The sequence below is a fragment of the Mya arenaria genome, chromosome 6 (assembly GCF_026914265.1).
Source record: "Mya arenaria isolate MELC-2E11 chromosome 6, ASM2691426v1".
NCBI lineage: Eukaryota > Metazoa > Mollusca > Bivalvia > Myida > Myidae > Mya > Mya arenaria.
The window spans coordinates 18,751,554-18,773,368 of NC_069127.1; the positions used below are offsets into that span (position 1 = coordinate 18,751,554).

Consider the following 21,815-nt stretch of genomic DNA (forward strand, 5'->3'; position numbering starts at 1 on the left):
GCTCGAATGATGTATGATGTATATTCATGAGCTGGGTTGAACCCGTAGTAGATCTCAGTCCGGTCTCTCTGGGTGGCGGCGGAGGATTCTCTTCGTGGCGGATTGTCCACCCAGATAAGTATTTCGGGAAATGTTATTATACACTTGCTATTGACTCTTATGTTTTATTTTACGATATTTCGTAAAAACACTTTTGTTGCATTAAAGCAACTGTGCACCAGATGATCAATTTGAAAGAAAAAAAGAAATTTGTCGAAAACTGTTATAAACTTGGTATTAATGTGTACAATGCATTGAAACTTACTAACTGAAGTACCACATAGTTTACAATTTATTTAAGTTTAGCAGTTATTTCGTATTTTTCCATTAAAAAATATTACTGGGTATGTCTACCTAGTAGAATTCATTCCTTATGCGTGATTGGCTAGTCGGTGTTATCACGTGATATTAACGAGTTAGGTGTATATGTCACCCGAGCTTGTAGTAAGCTGTCGTAGCTCAGTAGACTGCAGTTTTGGCGACACGGGTTTGAACCCGGTCTCCGACACAATTTTTTTTTACAATTATGATATCAAAGCGTAAACACATTTTATTAAATAATTGTCCTGAGATTCGATTTTCGAAAACTTTTTTGGTGCTAATCCCTGTAATAAATGCCCTATATTCATTCAAAGCTTGTGTTACGTTGCCCATTCATCCCTACCAGTTAGACCCGGTCAGTGACTTAGTAGCTTGACCTTGGACAATACATAAATAAACACCGTAGAGTGCTAATGCAATGTACGAGACGTGACTCTAGCAAATGGTATATCAATCTCCGAGACCGAACACCTCCATTGATACCGATGAAATATAGGTAATAGCTACAGTCGTATCCCGTTGGCTCGAACTCCCAGGGAGCGGCGAAAACACCTCTAGCCTCAGAAAATTCGAGCCAAGCGGGATTGTTTTCCTTCAGTTTAAAGAATCGGTCCTTTGCATCAAGTTCGAGTCAACGAGGAATTCGAGCGAAGCGAGTTCGAGCCAATACGGTTCGACTACAGGTGGGTTTGATGGAGAATATGTTGACCTTGGTTCATTTGTATTACTGTATTCCAAATAATGAACAAACACATGCAAGACAATATACTGGTATCATAGTTTGCTATATCAGTCAGAAATCATTAACCCATTGTTTCTAGATGATATGGATATGTTATAGGATAATATGAAGGTCTCCAAAGCTGTGTTCACCCATTGCCCGATAAACCTCGAATGTTATGCCAACCTTTTTACCGCCGGTGCATTTTCAGTACAGATGCACCTACATTATTATATATATGCGCAAGTCTACCTAACTTATGTTGTTTTCTAAAACAACTTGGGGAAAGTTACATTTGGACTTCATTGAAAATAATCTATTAAGACTTAAACAAAGCTTTTGATCTTGATAATCATAAAGTTGCAATAATTCGATTTCTCCTTCAAGCCTCGAAATACGTCTGTATGTTGATTCTTAATCAGTATTTTTACAGGTACATCTAATTATTCTTACATGTATATCATACCATTTTTTTAAGTATGAGGCCAGAAAGACATTTTGATTATCCTGTCTAATGAACCATGGACACGATGATCTGCTTGTTAAAAATGAATGCGATATGAATATGATAAATTTTCTCGAAAACTGTTTAATATTTTAAACCAAGTTTTTGCAAGTGTTTGGGCAACCAATCTCATCAATACAATGCGGTTTATATGTGTTGTGCCCATTTTTTCTATAACTTAAAATTTTCAACTCGAGGCCCAGTCCTTTTGCATGTTTGAAAAAGATGATGTTTTTGTTTCAAATGATTTATAAACCTGTTAATGGTTGTATTGATTAATTCATTGTTTTACAATTCATGAAATAAAATATTATTTAATTATGACGGAAATATTTCAAACGTTGAAAGCTAAAGTTCAAGTATTTTACGTCAGTATAACTATTTATAATGGACAAATATCCTATTGTTTGTCAAAAGCAAAGTACCCTCCCTTCCGGTGATTTTCGAATCGTATTGTCAGCACATGTAATGAAAAACAATAGAGTGCTTTTATGGGCGACCCGCAGACAAACCTGCTTTATTTTTAAGAAACACTGCTTTATTCATAACAATATTTCGCTTCCGGAAGTCCTGTTGTGAATGCGAGGAAATCGTTGGCAGACGACTATTCCCAGGAGGCAAACTATTTATACAAAAACATGATAGATTGCTACGGGGCCGGATTTATGATGTTTGTTCAATCTTCTGTATTGACGAACGCTATGAAATATCTGATAATGCAATTATTCCATATTCGTGGATATAGTTCCATCCCTGTTGACATGGGAATCATTTATTGAGTTCCTATTCCCAGAGTCTAATTACAATTAGAATAATAGTATTCACGGTATCCGATATTTTCGGTGTTGGTTCTACATGGAGATGGTTTATAATAGCCCTGCTCTAATTCATTTCGAGCCGAGAACAGCACCTGTAAGTGAATGAACGGTCAGTGTAAACTGTACTGGATACATATGGGAGTTACCCCATTTGGACGGTCAGTGTAAACTGTACTGGGTACATATAGGTGTAACCCCCTTTGGACGGTCAGTGTAAATTATGATAGATACATATGTGGGTAACCCTACTTTGGACGATCAGTGTAAATAATACTGAATACATATTGGGGTAACCCTCCTTTGGACGGTCAGTGTAAATTATACTAGATACATATGGGGGTAACCCTCCTTTGGACGGTCAGTGTAAATAATACTGGATACATATGGGGGTAACCCTCCTTTGGACGATCAGTGTAAATAATACTGAATACATATGGGGGGGGGGGTAACCCTCCTTTGGACGGTCAGTGTAACTTATACTAGATACATATGAGGGTAACCCTCCTTTGGACGGTCAGTGTAAATAATACTGGATACATATGGGGGTAACCCTCCTTTGGACGGTCAGTGTAAATTATACTAGATACATATGGGGGTAGCCCTACTTTGGATGGTCAGTGTAAATTATACTAGATACATATGGGGGTAATCCTCCTTTGGACGGTCAGTGTAAATAATACTGAATACATTTGGGGGTTAGCCCCTTTGAAAGGTCAGTGTAAATAATACTAGATACATATGGGGGTAACCCTCCTTTGGACGGTCAGTGTAAATTATTATAGATACCTATGGGGGTAACCCCAATTGGACGGTCAGTGTAAATTATTCTAGATACATATGGGGGTAGCCCCCCACCCCCTTGGGACGGTCAGTGTAAATTATACTGGATACCGTCATGGGACTGTCAATTAATACACTACTGGGTACTTGTGGTGTTACCGCCGTGTGATTGTCAGTCAAAACACTACTATATACATGTAGGGTAATGTGACGGTCAGTGAAACTATAAGTGGGTTCTAACTGTCGTTGACACAAGTAAGTGTACTAGGTAATTTACATATCGAGTACTGTACAGAGGTAACTAGAAAAAAATATGTGCACGTAAAACTGAGCCTTGAAAACAAAAACACACACACACACTATCATATTGCTTAAAATCGTACTTTATATACGGATTTAACAATTATAGACAATTTAAGAAAACATGGATAAATTACAAACATAATATCATAACTTTAACAATGTATGCATCTGTATAAAACAGTGATAAACATATTGCAATCAGATGAAGCTTGCATCGAATTCAAGGAAGATTAATTAATGTAAATACTTTTAAAATCAAATAAAACATGAGTAAAATGAAGGTATTGGGCGTAAAAATGACCATCGGGCATGGGCATATATGTATGGAAGGGAAAATAAAGATATCAAAATTGGTTCGTTATTACGAATACACAATGAGCAAACCTTGTCCGACGTCTCATCATAATACTAGACTTGGTCCCGTAAAACAATCGTATTGCTAGTTCGTATACAAGGACAACACGAAACATATTCGAAATTATAGACAGTAAATCTAACATAATATTCCACAACCAACAGTTTGATTTGGGCTTAAACTTTTGACATTTTTCTTTTCTATCGTCCCACAGTGCAAGCTTTCAAAAATGTCCCACTTGGCACAATACATTTGAGGCGACGGCGCCAGTCCAGCGAGCCGCGCTTTTTCCTCTTTTAGGTTTTGAGGTGATTTAGTCCCCAAGGCCCCTTATCATTTGCTTTACCATATAAATCTGCAAAATCAGTGTCAGCTTTTCTGAGTTTCTTCCATTGTTCAAGCTTTCAGCTGGTTAGCGCATATCTGCCAAATTTATGAAAATACTTAAACATACTTTCTTACTGCTACTTAATACTCACAAAAAATCATATGGCAACGAATCAGTCACAAATTATTATCTGGCCCGTATTGATATGTCCCTCCCTCAGCCAGTGAGCAGTGTCAGGTCTCGGGCGTTTTCGATGCTTTTCCGTTTTAAGCATTTTTACCACAAACCAATTCACAACAAGAACTTTGAAACTGATGTCAGGTCCTTGGTGTTTTCGATGCTATATAGTACCTCTCAACTTGATACAAGCCAACAAGCCCACAACGCCGGTCCCTCAATCGCTCCACGAACTCCCGCGCGACATCCGATATGCTCAACCCATCCTCGCACTCACACAAAATTGCAAAGGTGAATGGGTCAAGGTCACTCGTAGCCTTAAAAAACGTTACTCGTCTTAACTTTAACTTTTCTGGACATTTCCAGAGAATGAAGTCCGCTCCACTCCACACTTTCCACGTTTCCTCGAGCCTGCCGATATGTCCGTCCGTTTGGAACACAGACAGGAAGTACACACTGTCCTTGCTTATCGGTGTCCTTGGTAACGGTTTCACCTCGTTTCGCAAGATGTACTCTAATTCGTCGTAGACACCTGAAACATTAAATTATCTACATACATATTTTTTTTTTATTTCTCAAAAGCTGTTCTTAAAGCAGCGTTGAACGTTTTGAACGTTTTGACAACTTTTTTATTTTTTTGTCTTGTGGAACGAGCCAATTTTTGCGAAATTAAGTGTAAACCATCTATATAAGACTGCTGACAAAAAAAGAGATCTCTTTTTAATATTAGATCAAACTAGAGCTGTCACAGGAGTGACGAATACCCCCAAATGCCGCCTGGACACAGGAATGGCAAACCATTTCTTTGAAAAGATGCCATAACTCCAAGGTTACTGCACACTGCATCTTCTTTTATCATGCATGTATTGTTTGTCCGGAAACCTATTTTCGTAACAGTGCACAAAAACCTTTACTCCACTGGTCCCATTTTCAATCACAAGCATTGTCTTCACAGAGGCTGCCTATACAGCAAGTTTCATCACAATATCTCATGCCCAATTAAAGTTATGAAGCAGAAACCATTTTTCTATTTTTAGTAACAGTGACCTTGACCTTCGCCCCACCAGCCCCAATATCGAACTTGACCTGTATCTTCTGATGTTACACCTGTGTACCAAACAATGTTCAAATCTGTTAAGCCTTTCATGAGTTATCGTCCGGAAACCGTTTTTCTATTTTTAGTAACAGTGACCTTGACCCCACCAGCCCCAATATCGAACTTGATCTTTATCTTCTGATGTTACACCTGTGTACCAAAAAATGTTCAAATCCGTTTAGCCTTTCATGAGTTATCGTCCGGAAACCGTTTTTCTATTTTTAGTAACAGTGACCTTGACCTTGGCCCCACCAGCCCCAATATCGAACTTGACCTGTATCTTTTGATGTTACACCTGTGTACCAAAAAATTTTCAAATCTGTCTTGCCTTTCATGAGTTATCGTCCGGAAACCGACAGACCGACCGACCGACCGACCGACAGACCGACCGACAGACTGACCGACAGACCGACCGACCGACCGACCGACCGACAAGCTCACTCCTATATACCCCCTCAAACTTCGTTTGTGGGGGTATAAAAATGATGTTTTATGCATTTTTCTTAAAGCCACAAAACATTAAAAGTTTATATTTTCAAGACTGATTTGTTGGTGTATTTTTTCATATAAACGATGATTGAAAACTAGACGCTGCTACCAACTTCAAAATGATTTATAACATATTTTGTATTCAGCTGAAGTCCTCTCTTTGTTAATGTCGAAACGACGTCCAATTTAAAGTACACGTATCTTGAAACAATGACGACAACAAGGTCCCCTACATGTTTTGTCATTGTCAACAACAATCACCCAATGTTTAAACTGTTGGGAATGGCGAAGCACCATTGTCTGCTTTTATGACATGCAAGTGTGACGTCAACGTCCGTCAACGTCAGTAACGTTTAATTGTGAACGTTGACAGATATGCGGTTATTGTATGTACATGTATGTGTTTCTTTAGACCTTGCGGTCAAGGTTAACCCGTGGAAGTGCAAGTACTTATTTCTAACGGGGTCCTTTGTTTTTGCTGAAGGGACAGCACGCGGAAGAGACAGTGGTGGGATACAAGGAAGTCCGGGTGCGATACCCTAGGTCTTTTTCGAAGAGACCCCTTGGTTCTTTAACGTGCTCGGTGTAAAGTACCGATACACGGGGTACAACTTTCCTGGGTTAAACCAGTGCTGAGTACACCCCTTTTCCATGCAAGCCACCCTTTAAATGCCGAACGCCACGCAAGGGAGCTACTTGTAGCAACTTTATTAACGTATTTAGGGATCGAACCCGCGACCCCCCGCTCCGTAGGCGGACGCCTTAACCACATGGCCAACTATTAACAGCAGTTACAGTTTGCAAGGCTCTGTATTCTGGTAAATAGCCATGTTAATACACAAAAACGTGAAATTATTTTCATGGTTTCTACGCTAGCTCAGTTGACTTTTAATCAATCGTTTGAATCCTAAATCAAACGACCAAGAGCGTGGCCTTCGTTCGGTCTGGCAATGGTTGATCGTTGGGTTAGCACGGCACTGACTAACGGGACGCCGTCTTCTCCCAGTTCTTAATTAAGAAATGCGATACACGGTAGGATAATCGTACACGTACAATATATTTCGAGGAAAAAATCTACACAATATCATGTTTACAAAAAAAGATACGCATAAGTAAACACATAAATAAATAAATATAATGCAAAAGAAAAAAAGGAAAATAAGATTTAAACCCCTAATATGATCGAGCAAGGCCTGGCTGAAATGAAGTTAAGTAAGTATTCGGTGTATAGGTCCCCTGACCCCTGCCTTCAAAGATTCCCCCTGTCTACCGGTGCCACTTTTGTTTCATATGTACGATATTCCAAGTTATAAACATTGTTTAACACAAAATAACATTACAAATAATACGCTTAAGACGATTTGTAAAGATATTATAAAATTGTGCACGGCCCGACCTCAGGCAACTGCCGTCTTTCCAGTAATTTGCATAGTGCAGTGTATATCATAAAAATGTTAACATATTACAGCGCCGTTTTAACATATCTAGTTGGCAAAGCCAATGGGATTTGGCAGTATAACTAGGTTGTTGTTATGAGTCATTATTATGGGAAATGGAAAATAGAAATGTAATTGTATTAGAAAAACAGAAAATGATCTATCTTTTGGATATAATGAATTTGGTGTCTTCGTGAACAGGAGTGATTCTTACCGACAGTCCCAACTAATCGCATACATTCGTGTACAAACGACGAACATTGCAATACTACCAGAGTTATGGTGAACTAATTATTTGCATATTTACATACGTGTTCCTTCGAGAAAAGACTAATTAGATATTTACTGCCTGTTATTTAACCAATTCCAGTTGACGTCAGTCAAGTTTTCACACGGGGATTGTCCGTAGTAAATAAACATGGTAATTGTTATTTGAACGGCTCTAAAACAAAATAATTATTCCAAACGACAGACACTCATAGTCATTTATAGTTTACATATATCTAGCTCGATATATCTGGCAGCTGCAATTTATGAGTTTAAGCAGTGCCAAATTGTTACGATATCACGTCTGATAGTATAATAGTTTTCATGAAGCATAATTAACAACGAAACAAAGGCTTTCTCGTTTTCCAGTTGTCTGCATTATGCAATTATACGATCAAGGCATGCCACATACGATCTAGGCATGTAACATACTATCTAGGCATGTAACATACGATCTAGACATGTCACATACTATATAGGAATGTCACGTATGATCTTAGCATGTCGCATACGATCTAGACATGTCACATACTATATAGGAATGTCACGTATGATCTTAGCATGTCATATACGATATAGGCATGTCGCATACAATCTAGGCATGTAACATACTATATAGGAATGTCACGTATGATCTTAGCATGTCACATACGATCTAGGCATGTCACATACGATTTAGGCATGTCACATACTATCTAGACATGTCACATACTATATAGGAATGTCATGTATGATCTTAGCATGTCACATATGATCTAGGCATGTCACATACGATCTAGGCATGTCGCATACAATCTAGGCATTTCATGAACAATCAAGGCATATCACATATCATCTAGGTATTTCACGTACGATCTAGGTATGTCACGTACGATCTAGACACGTCACATACGATCTATGCATGTCAAATACGATTTAGTCATGTCACGTATGATCTTGTCATGTCACATACCATAAGGTATACCACGTGCGATCAAGGCATGTCACATAACAAGTAGGCATGTGACATACGATTTATGTATGTCACGAACGATCTAGCATGTCTCATACGATCTATGCATTGTACATACGATCTAGGCATGTCAAATACGATCTAGGGATGTCATGGACGATCTAGTCATGTCAAATACGATCTAGGAATGTCGCATACGATTTAGGCATGGTACGTAAGATATAAACATGTCACGTACGATCTAGACATGCCACATACGATCTATGCATTTCACATACGATATAGTCATGTCTTGTACGATCTAGGCATGTCAAATACGATCTAGGGATTTCATGGACGATCTAGTCATGTCACATACGATATAGTCATATCACGTACGATCTAGGCATGTCACATACGATCTAGGCATGTCACGTACGATCTAGTCATGTCACATACGATCTAGTCATGTCACGTACGATCTAGTCATGTCACGTACGATCTAGGCATGTCACATACGATCTAGTCATGTCACGTACGATCTAGTCATGTCACGTACGATCTAGGCATTTCACGGACGATCTAGACATGTAACGTACGATCTAGGCATACGATCTAGACATGTCACGTTCGATCTAGGAAGGTCACATACGATCTAGTTATGTAATCTACGATCTAGGCATGTCAAATCCAAAACAGAAAAATATCCAAATGCTATTTCACTGATTGAAACAGTGAAATATTATTTTTATTTCACAGATAAATCCTTATAAAATCCCAGAAAGCATAAACAACCCTAAATTAACCCTAATTATGATCATTGTAATGTGACAATTGTACGATAGTTATACCTGATGCGATGATCCTTCCGGGTCCGTTTCGCGGGACAGGCAATTTCCTGCAGTTCCGAAAAAGGCTATGTGTGGGGGCGCCGGGGCTAGAGGTTGTGCTGCTGTTGGTGCTGTTGTTGCTATGGTGGTTGTTGAGTGGAATGTGTTGATGCCCTGCCGCCAAGCTCGTGCAGTAGACCGCGTAGTCCACATATTGGAATGGATCTGAAGAACACACATGGCTTATAAAGAGAGAAGTAATAACAGTGTTGACACTTTTACATGTCTTTATATGCTCTACAACGCTACATGTGATATACAATGTTTATATGTGCTGTACAATGTAATATGTGATGTATAATGTAATATGTGCTGTACAATGTAATATGTGATTTACAATATTAATATGTGCTGTATAATGTTATATGTGATGTTCAATGTTTATATGTGATTTACAATATTTATATGAACTGTACAATGTAATATGTGCTGTACAATGCAAAATGTGTTGTACACTGTTTATATGTGCTGTACAATGTTTATATGTGCTGTACAATATGTGCTGTACAATGTTTATGTGTGCTGTACAATATGTGCTGTACAATGTTTATGTGTGCTGTACAATATGTGCTGTACAATGTTTATGTGTGCTGAACAATGTTTATATGTGCTGTACAACATGTGCTGTACAATGTTTATATGTGCTGTACAATATGTGCTGTACAATGTTTATATGTGCTGTACAACATGTGCTGTACAATGTTTATATGTGCTGTACAACATGTGCTGTACAATGTTTATATGTGCTGAACAATGTTTATATGTGCTGTACAACATGTGCTATACAATGTTTATATGTGCTGAACAATGTTTATATGTGCTGTACAATGTAATATGTAATATGCAATGATTATAAGTGCTGTTTAATGTAATATGTGCTGAACAATGTTTATATGTGCCGTACAATGTAATATATGATGTACAATGTTTATATGTGCTGTACAATGTAATATGAACTGTACAATGTAATATGTGCTGTACAATGCAAAATGTGCTGTACAATGTTTATATGTGCTGTACAATGTTTATATGTGCTGTACAATGTTTATATGTGCTGTACAATGTTTATATGTGCTGTACAATGTTTATATGTGCTGTACAATGTTTATATGTGCTGTACAATGTTACATGTGCGGCACAATGACATATGTTCTGCACAATGTAATATGTGCTGTATAATGTTTATATGTGCTGTACAATGTATAATGTGCTTTGTTCTCAGCATAATTGCCTCCCCCGCTAGTACAGAAGCAGCTTCACGTTTCAGAGATATCTATTATTGTTTAGATGCATCGGCCTAATGTTTCGTCACAAGTAAATCGTACGATATTGTGGTTTACCTTGCTCATTTACATCATTCAAACCCAATCGTCAATGGTGTACAGTTCCACCACTAGGTGTGCTTCTAACATGAACAGTCAGTGCTTTTTAATAAATAAAAACTTAAGAAGGCTTTGGGTTGGCACCAGTATAGACGTGTTCGCAGTTCTAAGTGAAGGAATCCTGAGACAAGAAGAAACATTAACGCGATATAAGTGCTATTATCACCATTAATTATCAACGATATACTTAAGATACGTTAATACATTAATAACATTCCTTTGTTTTAATGCGCTTGATTAGATTGATATTGTCTTTCTGTGGTCTTGTAATGCCATAAATGTATTTGGCGCAAAAAAATAAGACAAAGAACTGGAAAGACTTTGGACTGAACTTAATGCTACTATTCAGAGGTGAAAATGTCGTCTAAATAGAATACTTTTGCGCTAAAAAAATGCTTCCGGGTCGTTAAAAGTCCTTAAAGTAGTTCTTTAAAATATTTTCCCGAGTTAAGTAGCATTTAACGATGTGTACATTGCAATCTTGTATGTATTGTCAAGTTTACACATGATTATTATCATACTTTAAGACATTAATGTGGTTTTGAATAATACTTTGAATGACCTCTTTCTTGGGCGGATGGATTCAGAGATGACTCCAGGCATGCGGCAATAAATGTGTCACATGGACGTTATAGATAGTGAATGTAAACAAATCGTCTGTTGTGATATAAACAGACAACGTGCTCATGAATTATGGAAAAATATTGTTAAAGCTGAAATCTTTTCTAGAAATTCAATATGCACAGAAGTCATTTTACATATAATAAAGAAGATATTTTTGTTCCGACACCTATAATTCGCATTCTTCCAATCACCTATTCTAGTCCTGGGGCCAAACTGATTAACTGGTATAAAACCAATAATTAGTAACCAATCATTTTTTTAAATTCTTTTCTCGAACAAATCGTGTCCTGTTAACGAAGCCCCAGAAATAGTCCCGAGGAATGTTTGCTCGGTGAATCCTGACGAACAATTACTACCATAGTTCCAGTAGGTGAATCCTGACGAACAATTACTACCATTGTTCCAGTAGGTGAATCCTGACGAACAATTACTACCATTGTTCCAGTAGGTGAATCCTGACGAACAATTACTACCATTGTTCCAGTAGGTGAATCCTGACGAACAATTACTACCATTGTTCCAGTAGGTGAATCCTGACGAACAATTACTACCATTGTTCCAGTAGGTGAATCCTGACGAAAAAATAACTATCATTGTTCCAGTAGGTGAATCCTGACGAAAAATAACTACCTTTGTTCCAGTAGGTGAATCCTGACCAACAATAACTACATTTGTTCCAGAAGGTGAATCCCGACGAACAATTACTACCATTATTCCAGTAGGTAAATCCTGACGAACAATAACTACCTTTGTTCCAGTAGGTGAATCCTGACGAACAATAACTACCATTGTTCCAGTAGGTTAATCCTGACTAACAATAACTACCATTGTTCAAGTAGGTGAATCCTGATGAACAATAACAATTGATTGCTCCAGTAGGTGAATCCTGACGAACAATTACTACCAATGTTCTAGGGAATAAGTGATTTAAGGTATCTGCTGTATAATAAGTTTACGAGTAGTTAGTTCACGAATTCATTGGCCAAAATGTTAAATTTCGATGTCTGGTGGCCCCTCCATTTTTCTGGTATCATTAAAAATGGTAGTGCTTGGTAAAAAAATACCTGCAAAATATCACATAGATAGCTTCCGTTCTTTATTTCGACTCTTTCAAGAGAAATTGAAATTGTCTCCTTTGCAAATTTCCTAGGCCAAAAAACTGGTTTGACATATTGTTTTTGGTACTATTTCAACCCATTCATTCTTTACATATCAAACCGTTACAAATGATAACGAACAGTCTTGGCTCACCAGGAACCATAAAACAAACACACCTTTGTGTTTCGGATGATATGTTTCTGATGGTTAACAAATCGTTATAATCTTTCATAACGCGTTGAACTCCCGAGCGATGCCGTACTTAGGTGACCAGGTAGGATGTACTAGTACACCAATAAACACACCCACCTGTCTATGAGGAGAAGTCACTGTCTTCTAATACAAATGAGAAGCTATTTTAACAGTGACGATTGTGAAACTACAAAACTGGATACGTTTCCACTGCTTCATCAGAAGGAGACTAAAATAAAAGCATGTTTTATTGTTGTTAGCGTGAAAAGACTCGTATGGGCCACTAGTTTGACTGTTCTGAGCGTGATACGTCTCGTACAGGCCACCAGATTTAGTGTTCTGAGCGTGATACGTCTCGTACAGGCCACCAGATTTAGTGTTCTGAGCGTGATACGTCTCGTACAGGCCACCAGAGTTAGTGTTCTGAGCGTGATACGTCTCGTACAGGCCACCAGATTTAGTGTTCTGAGCGTGATACATCTCGTACAGGCCACCAGATTTAGTGTTCTGAGCGTGATACGTCTCGTACAGGCCACCAGATTTAGTGTTCTGAGCGTGATACGTCTCGTACAGGCCACCAGATTTAGTGTTCTGAGCGTGATACGTCTCGTACAGGCCACCAGAGTTAGTGTTCTGAGCGTGATACGTCTCGTACAGGCCACCAGATTTAGTGTTCTGAGCGTGATACGTCTCGTACAGGCCACCATATTAAGGGTTCTGAGCGTGATACGTCTCGTACAGGCCACCAGACTTAGTGTTCTGAGCGTGATAAGTCTCGTACAGGCCACCAGAGCGTACAGGCCACCAGTTCCAGTGTTCTGAGCGTGATAAGACTCGTATAGGCTACAGTTATTACCAGCCTGTGTCCGTGAGTTGTCTATCTAAGCAGCAAGTCGTATTACCAGCCTGTGTACGTGAGTCGTCTGTCTAAGCAGCTACAGTTATTACCAGCTCGTGTCCGTGTGTCGCCTGTCTAAGCAGCTACAGTTATTACCAGCTCGTGTCCGTGTGTCGTCTGTCTAAGCAGCTACAGTTATTACCAGCTCGTGTCCGTGTGTCGTCTGTCTAAGCAGCTACAGTTATTACCAGCTCGTGTCCGTGTGTCGCCTGTCTAAGCAGTTACAATAATTACCAGCTCGTGTACGTGTGTCGTCTGTTTTAAGCAGCTACAGCTATTACCACCCCGTGTCCGTGTGTCGCCTGTCTAAGCAGCTACAGTTATTACCAGCTCGTCTCCGTGTGTCGTCTGTCTAAGCAGCTACAGTTATTACCAGCTTGTGTCCGTGTGTCGTCTGTCTAAGCAGCTACAGTTATTACCAGCTTGTGTCCGTGTGTCGTCTGTCTAAGCAGCTACAGTTATTTCCAGCCTGTGTCCGTGTGTCGTCTGTCTAAGCAGCTACAGTTATTACCAGCTTGTGTCCGTGTGTCGTCTGTCTAAGCAGCTACAGTTATTACCAGCCCGTGTCCGTGAGTCGTCTGTCTAAGCAGCTACAGTTATTACCAGCTCGTGTCCGTGTGTCGTCTGTCTAAGCAGCTACAGTTATTACAAGTTCGTGTCCGTGTGTCGTCTGTCTAAGCAGCTACAGTTATTACCAGCTCGTGTCCGTGTGTCGCCTGTCTAAGCAGCTACAGTTATTACCAGCTCGTGTCCGTGTATCGTCTGTTTTAAGCAGCTACAGTTATTACCAGCTCGTGTCCGTGTGTCGCCTGTCTAAGCAGCTACAGTTATTACCAGCTCGTGTCCGTGTGTCGTCTGTCTAAGCAGCTACAGTTATTACCAGCTCGTGTCCGTGTGTCGTCTGTCTAAGCAGCTACAGTTATTACCAGCTTGTGTCCGTGTGTCGTCTGTCTAAGCAGCTACAGTTATTACCAGCCCGTGTCCGTGAGTCGTCTGTCTAAGCAGCTACAGTTATTACCAGCTTGTGTCCGTGTGTCGTCTGTCTAAGCAGCTACAGTTATTACCAGCTTGTGTCCGTGTGTCGTCTGTCTAAGCAGCTACAGTTATTACCAGCCTGTGTCCGTGAGTCGTCTGTCTAAGCAGCTACAGTTATTACCAGCCTGTGTCCGTGAGTCGTCTGTCTAAGCAGCTACAGTTATTACCAGCTCGTGTCCGTGTGTCGTCTGTCTAAGCAGCTACAGTTATTACAAGTTCGTGTCCGTGTGTCGTCTGTCTAAGCAGCTACAGTTATTACCAGCTCGTGTCCGTGTGTCGTCTGTCTAAGCAGCTACAGTTATTACCAGCTCGTGTCCGTGTGTCGCCTGTCTAAGCAGCTACAGTTATTACCAGCTCGTGTCCGTGTGTCGCCTGTCTAAGCAGCTACAGTTATTACCAGCTCGTGTCCGTGTGTCGTCTGTCTAAGCAGCTACAGTTATTACCAGCTTGTGTCCGTGTGTCGTCTGTCTAAGCAGCTACAGTTATTACCAGCTTGTGTCCGTGTGTCGTCTGTCTAAGCAGCTACAGTTATTACCAGCCCGTGTCCGTGAGTCGTCTGTCTAAGCAGCTACAGTTATTACCAGCTCGTGTCCGTGTGTCGTCTGTTTTAAGCAGCTACAGCTATTACCACCCCGTGTCCGTGTGTCGCCTGTCTAAGCAGCTACAGTTATTACCAGCTCGTGTCCGTGTGTCGTCTGTTTTAAGCAGCTACAGTTATTACCAGCCCGTGTCCGTGAGTCGTCTGTCTAAGCAGCTACAGTTATTACCAGCTCGTGTCCGTGTGTCGTCTGTCTAAGCAGCTACAGTTATTACCAGCTCGTGTCCGTGTGTCGTCTGTCTAAGCAGCTACAGTTATTACCAGCTTGTGTCCGTGTGTCGTCTGTCTAAGCAGCTACAGTTATTTCCAGCCAGTGTCCGTGAATCGTCTGTCTAAGCAGCTACAGTTATTACCAGCCTGTGTCCGTGAGTCGTCTGTCTAAGCAGCTACAGTTATTACCAGCTCGTGTCCGTGAGTCGTTTGTCTAAACAGCTACAGTTATTACCAGCTCGTGTCCGTGTGTCGCCTGTCTAAGCAGCTACAGTTATTACCAGCTCGTGTCCGTGTGTCGTCTGTCTAAGCAGCTACAGTTATTACCAGCTCGTGTCCGTGTGTCGTCTGTCTAAGCAGCTACAGTTATTACCAGCTCGTGTCCGTGTGTCGTCTGTCTAAGCAGCTACAGTTATTACCAGCTTGTGTCCGTGTGTCGTCTGTCTAAGCAGCTACAGTTATTTCCAGCCTGTGTCCGGGTGTCGTCTGTCTAAGCAGCTACAGTTATTACCAGCTTGTGTCCGTGTGTCGTCTGTCTAAGCAGCTACAGTTATTACCAGCTTGTGTCCGTGTGTCGTCTGTCTAAGCAGCTACAGTTATTTCCAGCCTGTGTCCGTGAGTCGTCTGTCTAAGCAGCTACAGTTATTACCAGCTTGTGTCCGTGTGTCGTCTGTCTAAGCAGCTACAGTTATTACCAGCCTTTGTCCGTGAGTCGTCTGTCTAAGCAGCTACAGTTATTACCAGCTCGTGTCCGTGTGTCGTCTGTCTAAGCAGCTACAGTTATTACAAGTTCGTGTCCGTGAGTCGTTTGTCTAAGCAGCTACAGTTATTACCAGCTCGTGTCCGTGTGTCGCCTGTCTAAGCAGCTACAGTTATTACCAGCTCGTGTCCGTGTGTCGTCTGTCTAAGCAGCTACAGTTATTACCAGCTCGTGTCCGTGAGTCGTTTGTCTAAGCAGCTACAGTGATGGTTACTACCAAGTCAGCATTTAAAACAAATGGTGATGCCTCTAAAGTACATACGTAAGATAAAGTAAAGCTGAAGATATCAAATGTTTTAGGTCACAAATCACGTCAGCTGATACGAATATTTGATCAATTCAAACATTTCTCAGAATGATTATAATGTAATAAAAAACAATGTTAAGTTCCAATATAGGTGAAGACGGGTCGAACCAAACAATCCGTAGAAAACTGTAAAAACATCATTGTTTTCCATCTTTACCTCATAACTTGGTTCATAATGTTGTCATTTTCTCAAGTTGATATGTATGATTTTTAAAAATCGATCGAACTATTTTATAAATTGAACATTGTACCCAAGTTGTCAAATTTAAGAAAAAGTAGGAAGAGTCAAGGGTAAAGATGTTTCGAACAAGAGAATCAGGCGAATACGAAAACTTATATGAGCACGAAGAAAAATGACGACAAAGCATGTCGACATGGATATGTTCTGAGAGTTGGAAGATGTAATAACATACCAAAGAAATGCAGTTCCATTTATAACTCCAGACATCGTTCATCTTGTAATAATTCTTGGTACAAAAAGTGTACTCATGAACCTAGATAAAGAGAGCGAGGAAATAAACTAATATTCAATAAACTTTAGACGCAGAGTAATAACTTACGATCACTATGAAGTGCTTTCAATAAGAAACCTTCCAGAAATGTCGGCTGTCGGATGTTTGCAAGTGCATGAAGCCTCCATTGTCGGCTCAAATGATCTTCATCGGCGTAAAATCGAAATCTGCCCTGAATGTTGTAACTTGAACGGTAAGTCATGGCTTTTTTATGGCAAGCTGCCGTCAATTTCCTAAAAACAACACACTCAGCGATATTACGATTTCAAGAGTAATCTGGTTTTCAAAATGAATGCCAAATATTTTATCAAATCAAAGAACAATAATTGTAGAGAAAATAACTGGTTCAAGAACAAAGCGTGGAAATCAACACATATCCGAATTACACAGAAAGAGGAATATTCCAGGAAACGTTATTATTGTTCGTTGGTGTCACCATTAAGCTGCTTTATAGATGACAATCCGGGTTTCTATCACGCACATGTCAGCCCTCTAGATATAAACGAATTTGTATCTAAACCGGAATTAATGGTATAGTATCCTATTTCATATGTATTTATGATGCATTTTCACAAAGGTACATTACAACTTCAGTATTCAGCAATATAATAACCTGAAGAAACCATTACGACAAATCAACAATCCCCGAAACATGCCATATTCCGCTGCAAAGAACGAACACTGTACTATTCCATCCCTCATTTGCCACCGGAATTTGATACTGTTTGTCACACGAGATATTCTGATATTCGACTATTCATTTGGAGCGGAGTAAGATAGACACACATCAATATGCTGATGACTTTGTACACATAATCCCAAGTTTTATAAAGAGCCACAGTTTAAACATGAGAATTGAAAGCCACACGTTCCAAGTACTTCATGGAGAACATCAATACCAATAATGCTGTAGCGTTGATTGTATGTGACGAACACATTAAATACTGCGCTAATGTTCAATTACATGCAACATAACTGGTTGGTACTGGAGCCGTTGTTACGATACACGATGACATATATTGCTTGTCGGAATCACATGTAAAGTATCTACTGTATCTTGAAGAAACTTATTTTTCTTTTTGTTTGATACAATATTGCTTATTTCAACTTGCGTATAATACGTTCAATTCCAGATGAAAACTTTAATTCACCCTTGTGCACAGTGGTCACAACTTGGCTGTGGGAGAGCAATATATCAAATACATCTATTTGATAAGCACATAGAGAGCTTCTACCTTCTTTACCCTGCGCGTATGAGTAAATTTAAATAAATATATAAATTATAACGAGAGAGAATATTAGGTATGACAACATTCTAAAGCGACCATATGATGGTGTTTACGAAGCTAGTGTTGTTTTTATCAATTTGTCGGACACGATTCTTTACTCTAGCCCCAATAGACAAACATGCAATAATTTGTTTATGTTATGCACGTTTAGTCCATAAAACAGCAAATCTGCAAAATCAGGTTTTGTTTCTCATTTGTCTCAACACCACAAGTGTTACACACAAAAAACAAAAATAAACAAAATGATAACGAACGCTACCTGATTTGTTATACAAATGTTTGTTACAAATCATAAAAAGCTGATATATGTTACGATTAATTCTTTTGAGAAATTCTCTGAAGTTTCTTAAAGAGGCGAGCAACTATTCCCTGCCCATCATCTGTCATTCTAACCTGCGTAATTGCTTCCATTTCAGATAATTCGTCTTCCGCTGGCTATATAAGATCTAGCCTTAAACGACAAGGGCGTGCCATTTCCATACGAAATAAGTCGGACTTGTAGTTAGTATATCTTTACATTCAATTGGACATTCACTGATATTATTTTACGAATGAAACATCATTGTCCACGTGTACAAATGAATTTGTTAACATATAAATGTATCACAAAACAGCTACAAAGGTTGAGCGAACTAGGGGTAAGACACAAATTTGCAAGGCAAATGTTTGGTGGGGTTTGACTATATTTGTCAGAGTGGTTCCACTCGTCGTACTTGACAACACTCTTGTTCACATATCTTTTCTCCTTGTGTTATCCACAAAATAAATATTTGTGTGTCACTTAATATTTGTGTGTGGCTTGTTTCGACACGTGTTGACTATCTGCTGTACCTGGGCTTTTAATCCTGGTGCTAGTGAAAACATCCCAACACCTTCTCGACAGCTCGGCGTGTCTATGTAATTTTCCTTACATTATTAATGAAGGTCAACAATATCGCAGCATCTGGCTCTACTGCTCCAGACATATTTGTCACACAAGTATTAATAATGTATGGTTTTAGCCAAGTTTTAAAAAGAGACATGGTGCTGCAGAAAAAGGGACATGGTGCTGCAGAAAAGGGACATGGTGCTGCAGAAAAGGGACATGGTGCTGCAGAAAAGGGACATGGTGCTGCAGAAAAGGGACATGGTGCTGCAGAAAAAGGACAGGGGGTGGTAAGGGCGAAAAAGGCGTTTTGTGTCTGGCATTGCCATTATGAATTTCAGTAAAAATATAAAAAAGTAGGATTAGGATTTGTGCTTAATTGAAGTTATAGTAGGTTTCAACTGCAAAATATGTCTTATTTGTATGCATTAAAAACAATAATTTAAGCTTCAGTCAAAACAAAAGATTGTTTTTATTATCTTAAACATTTAATTCTATGAATACAGAAGGAAACCCATGTGGGCAGAAGGGCGCTACCAAAGATTATCACGGCGCAGCACCCTTCCATGACTGTTTAGCTAAAGGGCAGAAGGCCGCTACCAAAGATTATCACGGCGCAGCACCCTTCCATGACTGTTTAGCTAAAACCCTTAAAATGTATACTTGATCCTATTTTGGTAAATAAACAAATATTTACAGTGTGTGCTCATCCACTTTATACAGTTGTGTCGTAGGTTTGTCTGATTTTCACAAAACATGATGAAATTGTACATATTTTGTTGAATAAACCTCATCGCCAGTCTATACTTTTAGCCTGTGTCAAACCTTTATGTGAAGTTTGAGGAATTTGAAATGCTGTCCGCATTATAATCAAGATGGAATACTTGAAACGCTTAATATATCCTTTCCCATCTTAAGACGTTTGGTTAGATGTATATTATCTGTCTCGTATTTCTACTCCCTAAGGCATTCTGCGTAAAGAGAAGACAGAAAACTATAACTGGTTTCATCTGAACTTGCTATTTTTCAGACCATTATCAGTGCATTATTCCAAGCAAAGGGAAAGGAAAGCGGACAATAAGACTTCACGTCGTTAGTGCTTTCTACGGTGGAAATGATGTCTGAAACAGAATACGCACATTCCACAACTGTCATTTGGTAACGTTTAAAGTGACACTCTTATTCAAAATCAATTCATACACATGTATAACTAACATAAATTTTGAGTGATAAACCTTAAACTACCTTTTAAATAATGCATTTATGGAAAATATTTATTACTGATAACAAGACTGAAGCCGTGTATTTAATGGTTGAAAACGCAAAAATATGAAATGACTGGTGAGTGCTAAAAAAATTACTGAGATTTACTATCGTCCCATATAAAGGTAGAACTACCGTGTTTCCTGCATCTTTCTTTGAAATTAAACTCGGTGTCCTTAATAAAAATCATTGTTTTCGACATGTATTCATCCTTTTTGGTATATTAAAACAATATTATGAATTGGGGTTAATCTTATTTGGAAGTAAGAGTGCATCTTTAAGAAAATATCTTTGTTAGAAATATGATTTATCTACGGCGGCATTTCCTACCAGTTTCTAGTGGTGCTGTTAAACACCACAACTCTCAACTCATTTTACCGCGTAAAAACACAGCAACATTCAATAATTGTATTATTTTTTTCATAGAAAGCGTTGACCTATTGTCAATATTACACAGAAAATAATTTCTTTAGCCAAATAAAAATCTTGAGTAATTGATAAAAACAAACAAGCGATGAATTGTAGGAGTAATTATTTGCTGTAGAAAATGTGTGGTTGTTTTATATTTATATGAACCTATTTTTTTTCACTATGTCTATGAGAGAATGCACTTTTAAAAAGAGTAAAAACACGTTTAAAAAAAAAAAATTCAATGTCATGTGGATAATGAGATTGAGATTGTGGTCGGACTCAAGTATTTTCGTGATGATAAAAATTGCAGGCAATTTTGGTCGTTAATTGGAATCATCTGAGTGTTATAGTTTTATAATTTTAACACAAAGTTCGGCAAATAAAAATAAAGTCAATGTATTGCCATTTGTGACGTTTATAGATTTCAGATGATTGACGTTACGACTAAAATCCTTAATTGAAAAGGGCCACCAAAAGGTTAAAGGGTCACCATTCAGTATCTGTAACCATGGCAATATATCTGGAACTTCATGAAACTGTTTCAATATTCACACACATGGATACAACGAGTACCAAAATTGACAGACCTTCTTAAAGGCCTAGTTTAAGCCTTCTATAAGTGACCCCAACCCCCAAATCGGTGAAAAGTACACAACCTTTGTGTATTGATCCTAATCTAATTGCCTATTTGTCTTATCAGGTCTCCGATCTGAGTATCCTGCTGGGCAGTTTTCGAGGTTTTATTATAGAAATGGACCCTAAATGGCCCTGAGCCAATAAACAAATACACAGGAAATTTGCCCCTACTGTGACACCAGTTCAATTAGCAGGAGATACACAGCAGGGGATTGTCATGCCAAACATTCCTTAACTATGCCTTTAAGTCCTATTTGATGGCACCTTGACAGCCAGGTC

At 39.0% G+C, this 21,815-nt stretch overlaps 1 protein-coding gene across 5 annotated transcripts in view; it reads right to left on the reverse strand.

The window, feature by feature from the left end:
• Positions 1-3,547: 3,547 nt before the first annotated feature.
• Positions 3,548-21,815, reverse strand: part of LOC128236694 (uncharacterized) — a 48,704-nt gene continuing 30,436 nt past the window's right edge. For 3 of the 5 annotated variants that reach the window (XM_052951761.1, XM_052951759.1, XM_052951760.1), the window contains exons 3-4: positions 9,418-9,621; positions 3,551-4,879 (exon numbers count right to left, since the gene is read on the reverse strand). In XM_052951761.1, the coding sequence (XP_052807721.1) occupies positions 4,488-4,879; positions 9,418-9,621 (596 nt within the window). In that variant the 3' untranslated portion in view covers positions 3,551-4,487. Of the gene's footprint in view, positions 4,880-9,417; positions 9,622-17,120; positions 17,947-21,815 lie in introns of those variants that run through there. The other 2 variants (XM_052951763.1, XM_052951762.1) reach the window with 2 other exon arrangements.